At 27.6% G+C, this 9790-nt stretch overlaps 1 protein-coding gene across 1 annotated transcript; it reads left to right on the plus strand.

The window, feature by feature from the left end:
• Nucleotides 1-7725: 7725 nt before the first annotated feature.
• LOC139900040 (uncharacterized) lies at nt 7726-9384 on the plus strand. Its single transcript, XM_071882851.1, has 2 exons — nt 7726-8356; nt 8585-9384. Exons 1-2 carry the CDS (start codon nt 7726-7728, stop codon nt 9382-9384), a joined length of 1431 nt encoding a protein of 476 aa, XP_071738952.1.
• The last annotated feature ends 406 nt before the right edge of the window (nt 9385-9790 follow it).

The raw sequence follows: 9790 nt of genomic DNA on the forward strand, positions 1-9790 counted from the left end.
GGTTTAGGTATATTCCATAAATAAATAAATAAAACTTGTGTAATTTGTATCGTATTTTGTAAAAAAATATTATACTATTTCGTACACCTCCGCTCGCATATCACTCCTTCATGGTTAGCTCAATCTGTTTTTCAGCACCAATTTTTCTATCGAGCGTTCCCAACATTCCATTCTTTATTATCTAACTTTTGGCCGTTTAGACCATCTACGATTTTGCTGTTTCCTCTGCATTTAATGCTACCATATCTGAATTATCGGTTATCAATCCGAGGTGGTTTTAAGAGAATTTTGTTTTTAGATGATTAAACGCTGATGGTAATATGGTGGAATATAAAAGGTTCTCCGGTAACGATGATGATAGGCGAACTTATATATCAAAGTTATAGTAGAGTTTATTCGAATGAAAAGTCGGAATTGATTTGCTGAAGCTGTGACAAAATTGTCTAATTTGAAAAGAAATTGCATAGTTATTTTCGGTAATAAAAATGCCAAATTAGCTAGCACAGATATGTATTAAACGTGTACTCAGGTTCCGAGTGTTTTCAGGTGCATAACTATATGCATTAATCTTTTTTTCCATAGATGAAGTACGATTGGTTCATCCTCTCGATTGAGGTGTTTTCAAGAATCATGAAAGGTTTGAACGTAGATTGTAATCGTCAAGATACAAATGAGGTTTAAGATGAAATCAAGTGGTAAACTTGAAGAATTATTTTGTTTCATATGTTATAATTAATATTTTAATTCATTTTAATTTTCCAATGTTGGTAGTCCACAGTTAGCAGTCCACAGTTACTAATTCAATAATTCATATATAGTTTATAATATTCGAATTAATTAATATGTATCGTGACCCGTGTACATGTCTCAGACTCGATCACAACTCAAAGTATATATATTATTATAGAATCAACCGCAACCCTGTATAGCTAACTCCAGCATTACTGCATATAGAGTGTCTATGGTTATTCCAAATAATATATATAGATGCGTCGATATGATATGTCAAAACCTTGTATACGTGTCCCGATATTTAAATGAGTAAATAACAGTATTTAAATGACGATAAATAAAGTGTGTAAAATAAATAACAGAAATTAAATGACGATAAATAAAATTGCGAGAATTAAAATTGCGATGAATTAAATTGCGATAAATAAAATGTAATCAGTTAGCTATGAACAGTTAGCTAGGAACAGTTAGTGTGGATTCTTAACAAAATTTCTCATAGTTAATTTGTTTGTTTCTAACAAATTTTATTATGTCCAACGTTTCTTCATTATGCCACTTGTTGGATTCTGATAGATCAAAATCCAGATATGAAATTGAATGAAAATGGTTATTCTGTGGTGAACGGATACGTATATCTGTGATTGTGAGTAGGATAGTAAATGACCGTTGAATCAGATTCAAAGAATGTACAGTGTGAATTATTAATGTGAAATCTAAATATTCCTCGGGTATTACCTACCAGTTAAAATATTTTCACCATTAACAGTTTGTACAAAAGAATTTTTAATTACAATCTTTATGAAAACATATATACATATATATTTTCTTCAGATGTAATCATGGATTTAATGAGTTAATATGATATTAAACTCATTTGATTTACCGTTAGAACTAGAATACATAATCTCTAAAACATTAGAGATTACATAATCGCCAGGAAGAACGAAGATAAATGATGTAGAACGATTCGTAGAATGATGATTTTGCTCGAGGTACATAATGAGATGTTGAGGCGTGTGATGTTGAAACTTGAGTTGTTGTGGTACTGGTATTGATGTTGGTGGTACTATTGGTTCCGTTGATGTTGTTGAAGCTGGTACGTTTTTGCACCATATTTTCCAAATTAATTACTCGAGCGCGAAGTTCGTTGACTTTTTCTATTATTCCGGGATGATTGTCGGTAGGAACGAGTGGATGAATAAGGTTTAGAATTTTAGATAGAATATAATCGTGGCGAGATATTCGGGAAATGAGGGTGAAAATGGTGTTTCGGACTGGTTCGCCGGTAAGTGCTTTGGGTTCTTCGTCAAGAGGGGAATGTGGTGGATGGAAAGGGTCGCCTTCTTCGCGTCTCCATTGTTTAAGTAGACTACGAACCCATTCCCAATTCATCCAGAATTGAAGATGACTAGTTGGTTGATCCATTTCGTTTACACTGCTTTCGGAGCTTAGGTGAATATCCATGTCGGAATAGCTGTCGAAATAACTATCGGAATAGTTATCGGAATCTGAGGGACTCGAACTGGTTGAGGGATTCATCTCGTAAGATCAGATGAAGGATTTTCGATAAGAAATAGATTATAGGATGTAGATTAGTACCATGCAATACATAATTTACATATGCATATATAATACTAAAATCCCATAAGTTACGGAGGAATCTACGAAAGCTGTCAGGAAAAGGGAACAATAACAGATACGCTAAGATATGAATTTATCTATACACTATCTATGCAATAGAGGCAGTAAGATGTGTCTAGAATAAGGATGATAAGCAAGTGATTCCCTAAGAATGATAAGCAGATAATTTTCGACACGAAATGATAAGCAAAACTTTTGACATGCAGACACGGTCGAAGTCCAGAGTCACTAATGCATCCTAACGACTATCAGTTAGACACACTAATGCAGACCTGGTTCGCTAAGACCACCGCCCTGATACCACATATAACGACCCGTCCTAATCCATCTGGACGAATACATTACAATTGGTTACATCGCGAGGTACTTGACCTCTATATGATACATTTTACAAACATTGCATTCCTTTTTAAAAGACAAACTTTCATTACATTGAAAGTTGATGGTATGCATACTATTTCATAATATATCCAACTATAATTGACTTAATAATAATCTTGATGAACTCAACGACTCGAATGCAACGTCTTTTGAAATATGTCATGAATGACTCCAAGTAATGTCTCTAAAATAAGCAAATGCACAGCGGAAGATTTCTTTCATACCTGAGAATAAACATGCTTTCAAGTGTCAACCAAAAGGTTGGTGAGTTCATTAGTTTATCATAATCATTCATTTTCATCATTTTAATAGACCACAAGATTTTCATTTCACATTAATATACGTCCCATGCATAGAGACAAAAATCATTCATATGGATTGAACACCTGGTAACCGACATTAACAAGATGCATATAAGAATATCCCCTATCATTTCGGGACATCCATCGGACATGATAAAACAACTCGAAGTACTAAAGCATCCGCTACAACGGATGGGGTTTGTAAGGCCCAATAGATCTATCTTTAGGATTCGCGTCAATTAGTATACTGGTTTACTAATTCTTAGGTTACCAAGCAAAAGGGGCATATTCGACTTCAATCATTCAACCATATAATGTAGTTTCGATTACTTGTGTCTATTTCGTAAAACAGTTATAAAAGCAGCACATGTATTCTCAGTCCCAAAAATATATATTGCAAAAGCATTTAAAAAGGGAGTAATGAAACTCACCATATTGTATTTTGTAGTAAAAATACATATGACGATATTTAACAACTGAACAATGCAGAGTTGGCCTCGGATTCACGAACCTATATTATTCATATATATATTAACACACATATTCGTAATCGAGTAAATATATATATATATATATATATATATATATATATATTATAATTTTTATAGTATTAACTTATATATTTTTCATTATTTAATTAAATGTATTCATTTTGTATATAAAAGTATTAATATAGCTAAGTTATGTATGTTGAATATATCTTTATATATATTATTTGTTTGTTGAAGCTAGTAATCGTAATAATAAAAAAATAATATTTGTAATGGTAAAAATGATAATATTGATAATACATAATATTACTAAAAATAATAATGTTAATAATCTTAGTGATAAATATAATGATTTTAATAATACTAATTATAAAAATATTACTTTTACTGTTAATGATAGTTTTAATAATAAATCTTATGATAATGATAATAATAGTAGTTTTTAACAAGATGAAAAATTTAGTAATAAGTATTGTAATGTGTTTTTATATAAAGTTTTTTTATTTGTAATAATAACCATAATAATAATAGTGTTAATATCAGTAATAATAATGATATTCCGTTTTAACATTTATATTCATATTTAGAATTTGATAGTTATAATCTTAACAACATCTTTAAAACTTTTATTTTCATTGATATACTAGTTTTTATAATAATAACATTGATAATACTAATAAAAATAATGCAATTCTAATAATACTAATAATAATAACAATATTAGTAATGATAATACTAGTGATTTATAAATGATAATACTAGTAATAGTAATAATGATAACCTTAATAATAATTCTTATGATAGTAATAATTATAAGTATGGTAATAATACTAATATTAATGATAATAATAATAGGTTGTATTGTTTTCCTAATAATGTTAATAATAATCATAATCATAATAATAATGATAATACTTATAATAATAATTATAATGGTGATACTAATAACTAGAATGATAATACTAGTATTATTAGTAATACTTTTAATAATAATAATAATAATACTAGTAACAATAACAATTTAAAATCATAAATATAACCTTAATAACTAATAATAATAATCATAACAATAATAATAATAATCATAATAATAATAATAATAAAAATAAAAGAAAATGTGTATACCCTTAAAAGATTTGCGTAAAAAGAAATGCTCCAGACGGGACTCGAACCCGAGACCTCTCGTATACCCAAACACCCTCCTAACCAATCGACCACCACAGTTTTTCTGATTTATTTTACGCCCGAAATATACTTAACCTTCCCTTTCAAACTTTCTTCTTCTTTGTTCCAATTTAATCGACCAACAGCTTAATTCGTTACAACAATGATTTAATTACTTTAATAAACACATAAGTAATCAGCTCCTAATTGATTGTATTAATAGAAAACAAAAAACAAAAAAAATCAAGACTGCTGCTGCAGTCGTTCGTGAAGAAGAAAAAAATTTGATTTTTGATTTTTAGTTTGTTTCACATTATACTTACAACATGAAATTTGTCGTAAATCATAATTAGAAGCTTCATGGATCGTTAATTTCAACAGAAACATCACATAAATCTTTAATTTGATCTTGGAACAAAGTTTGACTTTTGAAATCCAAATCTTTGACTCGTGAATTCATGATCGATAGAAAGAATTGAGGTTTGATGTTTTGCTGATAGTATGTGTGAATGATTTCTAACAATTCTGCTTTAAAGGATTTTTAAAATGGTTCGAAATCTATATATGACCCAAAAAATTAAAAAAAAAATGAAGAACAATGGTCGTGGAACTGGTTTCTTTTTATATATGATTGAATTGGCAATATAATCCAAAGTGTATAGATGTTAGAAATCGACTGGTTCCACTTTTAAATGTGAATTGATTGACTAATAAGGGAAAGGAAATTAGACAGAATATCACAGGTAACCAGGAAAGTGAAGAAGAAGTTAAAAAAAAATAATACAGATTATGATATGTAACAACAATTACGCGTGATAGATTTCTTTTTATATATATCATTTTAATTTTAATAATTAATTATTATATTAATAATAATAATATTGATATTTTATTAATAATAAGTAACATACTAATAATACTAATAATATTATCTAAATAAACTCAATAATAATAATAATAATAATAATAATAATAATAAGACTAAAAGTAATAATGATAATAATAATCATAAAAATAACCAAAATTATAGTTTTTGTCATTCTTATAATAACATTTATATTTGACATTTTTATTTCTATAATCATAACCCTATTAATTTTAAATATAACAATAATACTAGTAATAATATTAGTAATACTAATATTGATATTAATATTTGTAGTAATAATGAAAGTAATAATACTATTACTAATACATCTATATTTACAACTTGTAATTACATTTAATATATTAATATTACAATTTATTAGTTATGTATTATCATATAATATATATAATAACATACTTTGAATATTTAATATTTATATATATGACAATATAGATACAATTAATAATTATGTATCTCATATATATATATATATATATATATATATATATATATATATATATATATATATATATATATATATATATATATATATATATATATATATATATATATATATATATATATATATATATATATATATTTAGATACTTCAACTACTATATATTTAATTATGTTTTAAATATTAAGTAAATAAATGTATTAATTAAGTATATTGAAACAATTTATCTCAAAGTATAACATTAAATACTTTGTTAGCATTGACAAATTATGTATATTCAATCTACTCTCTATATTTAAATAAGTAATTTTAAATAACAAGTTTAAATTTTATATCATAAAAAAAAACTACATCATATAATAGTTTATTAGTATATTTATAATATATAAATATTTACATGTATAGTTATTCATATATACATCACACATAGCTATTTACAATTAATTATTCATGAATCGTCGAGAGCAGTCAAAGGTCAATTGAGTATATGAACACAGTTCAAAGTTTTTGAGATTTCAATATTACAGACTTTGCTTATCGTGTCAAAACCATATAAAGATTAAGTTTAAATTTGGTCGAAAATTTTTGGGTCGTCACAATCTAGGGCTGCTAAGAGCTGAATTATTATGTGTATATACCAATATTATATACGTCTAGGAGCTGGGTATTGTACGAGTACGAATACGGTTGCATACGAGTAGAATTGTTGATGAAAATGAATGAGAATGCAATTGTAAGCATTTTTGTTAAGTAGAAGTACTTTGATATGTGTCTTGAAGTCTTTCAAAAGTGTACTAATACATCTAAATACACTACATGTATATATATTTTAACTGGGTCGTTAATTCATCGTTAGTCGTTACATGTAAGTGTTGTTTTGAAACCTTTAAGTTAACAATCTCATTTAATGTTGTTAACCCATTGTTTATTATATCTAATGAGATGTTAAATTATTACATTATCATGATATTATGATGTATGAATATATCTTAATATGATATATATATATAAATATATATACATTAAAATGTCGTTACAACGATAATCGTTACATATATGCCTCGTTTCAAAATTCTTAAGTTAGTAGTCTTGTTTTACATATGTAGTTCATTGTTAACATACTTAATGATATATATAATTATCATTTTATCATGTTAAATATAGTGTAACAATATCTTAATATGATACATATGTATTTAGTAAGACGTTGTAATAACGATAATCGTTATATATATCGTTTCGAGTTTCTTAACTTAGTAGTCTCATTTTTATGTATATAACTCATTGTTAATATACTTATGGAGATACTTACTTATCATAATCTCATGTTAACTATATGTATATCCAAATATATATCGTCATGTTGTTTTCACAAGTTTTAACGTTCGTGAATCGTCGATCAACTTGGGTGGTCAATTGTCTACATGAAACTCATTTCAAATAATCAAGTCTTAACAAGTTTGATTGCATAACATGTTGGAAACATTTAATCATGCAAATATAGTTTTCAATTAATATATAATCATGGAAAAGTTCGAGTCACTACAAAACAGTACTTCTGCTACACAGATTAATAAGTAGGATTTCAGTGATCCACTTTATCTTCATGCTAATGATACAACTGGAACACCAATAACTTCAATCAAATTAAAAGGAACAGAAAACTATAATATTTGGAGTAGATCAATGAAGTTGGCTCTTTCTACTAAAAATAAAATGGGATTTATTAATGGTTCTGTTTTAAGAAGTAAAACTGATGAGGTTCTTGCCTCTCAATGGGATAGGTGCAACTCTGTTGTACTATCCTGGATTCTTGGATCTGTTACTGAAGATTTGTATTGTGGTCAAATTTTGTCAACTAATGCTACAGAAGTATGGAATGAACTTAAAGAGACATATGATAAAATTGATACTTCAATTATCTTTAATTTGCATCAACAAATCAAAACACTTAAACAGAATTATAGAACTCTTTTTGAGTATTATCATAAACTTAATACATTGTGGAAACAGTATGATGCAATGGTGTCCTCACCATATTGTACTTGTGGTGCTGTTGCTTGCTCCTATGAAGCAGGAACATCACATAAAGAGCATAAAAAGATGATGAAATTAATGCAATTCTTGATGGGTTTAAGTGAAGAATATACTACTGTGAGAAGTAATATCTTGTTAAGAGATTCTGTTTTGGATGTAAAAGAAGCTTATGCTATAATTTCAAGAGAAGAGTCACATAAAGGCATCTCTAGTGATAAAATTAGTAAAACACAGGCTAGTGCATTTGTTACTCAAGATAATAACACTTATAATAAGAATGGTAATAATTCTGGAAACTTCTATGGGAACAATAATAATAATTTCAATAACAGAAGTTCAAATCAGAATTTAAAATGTAAAAAATGCAATAAGCTTGGTCACACAATTGATAGATGTTTTTAAATAATTGGTTATCCACCATCCTTCAAAAGAAGGAATAGTGGGAATCAATTTAATAATAATAATAACGTGAACAAGACTTATGCTAACAATAGTGTTATCAATAAAGAGGAGTCTACTAGTTCTGCTCCTGCAAGTCTTACTAATGAACAGTTAATGAAGCTGCTTAGCTTAATAAATGATAGTGATGTACCTGTGGAAACAAATTCAAACATGGTAGGTAAGTTTGTGAATAATAATGTGTTCTTTAATTCTAATTTTAAGAAATTCTTTAGTAGTCATATAAATGATAAATTTAAGAATAAGAATCAAGGTTGGATTATAGATTCAGGTGCAAACCAACACATGACTTCTTCTAATATTGGTTTAAATAATGTTGTTGATATTTCTCAATTGAATTTAACTGTTGGTCATCCTAATGGAACTCAAGCTAAAGTGATTAAAGTTGGAAATTTGAAACTTTCAAATAATGTTATTCTGTTTGATGTTTTGGTTGTACCTGAATACTGTGTTAGTCTCTTGTCTGTTCACAAGTTGTCTAAAGATAGTCAGTTAACTGTAAGTTTTGATGAAAACAAATGTTTTATTCAGGACTTGAAAGCAAAGACAACTCTAGGGGCTGGTAGTCAATCTGGAGGATTATATTTGTTTGATGAACATAATTTGAATGTGTTAGGTATGACTTGTAATGTGTGTGTTCATCTTGTTTCTGCTCAGCTATGGCATGCAAGACTTGGTCATCCATCTGATCAAGTTTTGAAAGTTTTGAAAAATAAACTCGATTTAAAAGATTTCAAAGAAAATTATCCTTGTGATATATGCCATAAGGCAAAACAAACCAGGGAACCCTTTCCTCTTAGTGATCATAAGTCACAGGGGATAGGTGATTTAGTTCATTTGGATCTTTGAGGTCCATTTAAAATTCAAAGTAGAGAGGGTTATAAGTATTTTTTAACCATTGTTGATGATTTTTCAAGGGCTGTTTGGATTTTCTTGTTAAAAACTAAAGAAGAAACTTTTGATAATATACAAACATTTGTTAACCTGATTAAGAATCAATTTAATAAAACTGTGAAAATAATCAGAAGTGACAATGGATATCAACAATGCTTTTCTTTATGGGGACTTACATGAGGAAATTTATATGAAATTACCTGAGGGATATTTTTCTAAAAATGATACTAAAGTTTGCAAGTTAATGAAATCTCTCTATGGTTTAAAACAAGCCCTAAGGCAGTGGAATTCTAAATTAAATTCTGCTTTGATTGAGCATGGTTTTAAACAGAGTATCAATTATTATTCTTTGTATGTCAAA

This window comes from Rutidosis leptorrhynchoides, chromosome 3 (genome assembly GCF_046630445.1).
Source record: "Rutidosis leptorrhynchoides isolate AG116_Rl617_1_P2 chromosome 3, CSIRO_AGI_Rlap_v1, whole genome shotgun sequence".
NCBI lineage: Eukaryota > Viridiplantae > Streptophyta > Magnoliopsida > Asterales > Asteraceae > Rutidosis > Rutidosis leptorrhynchoides.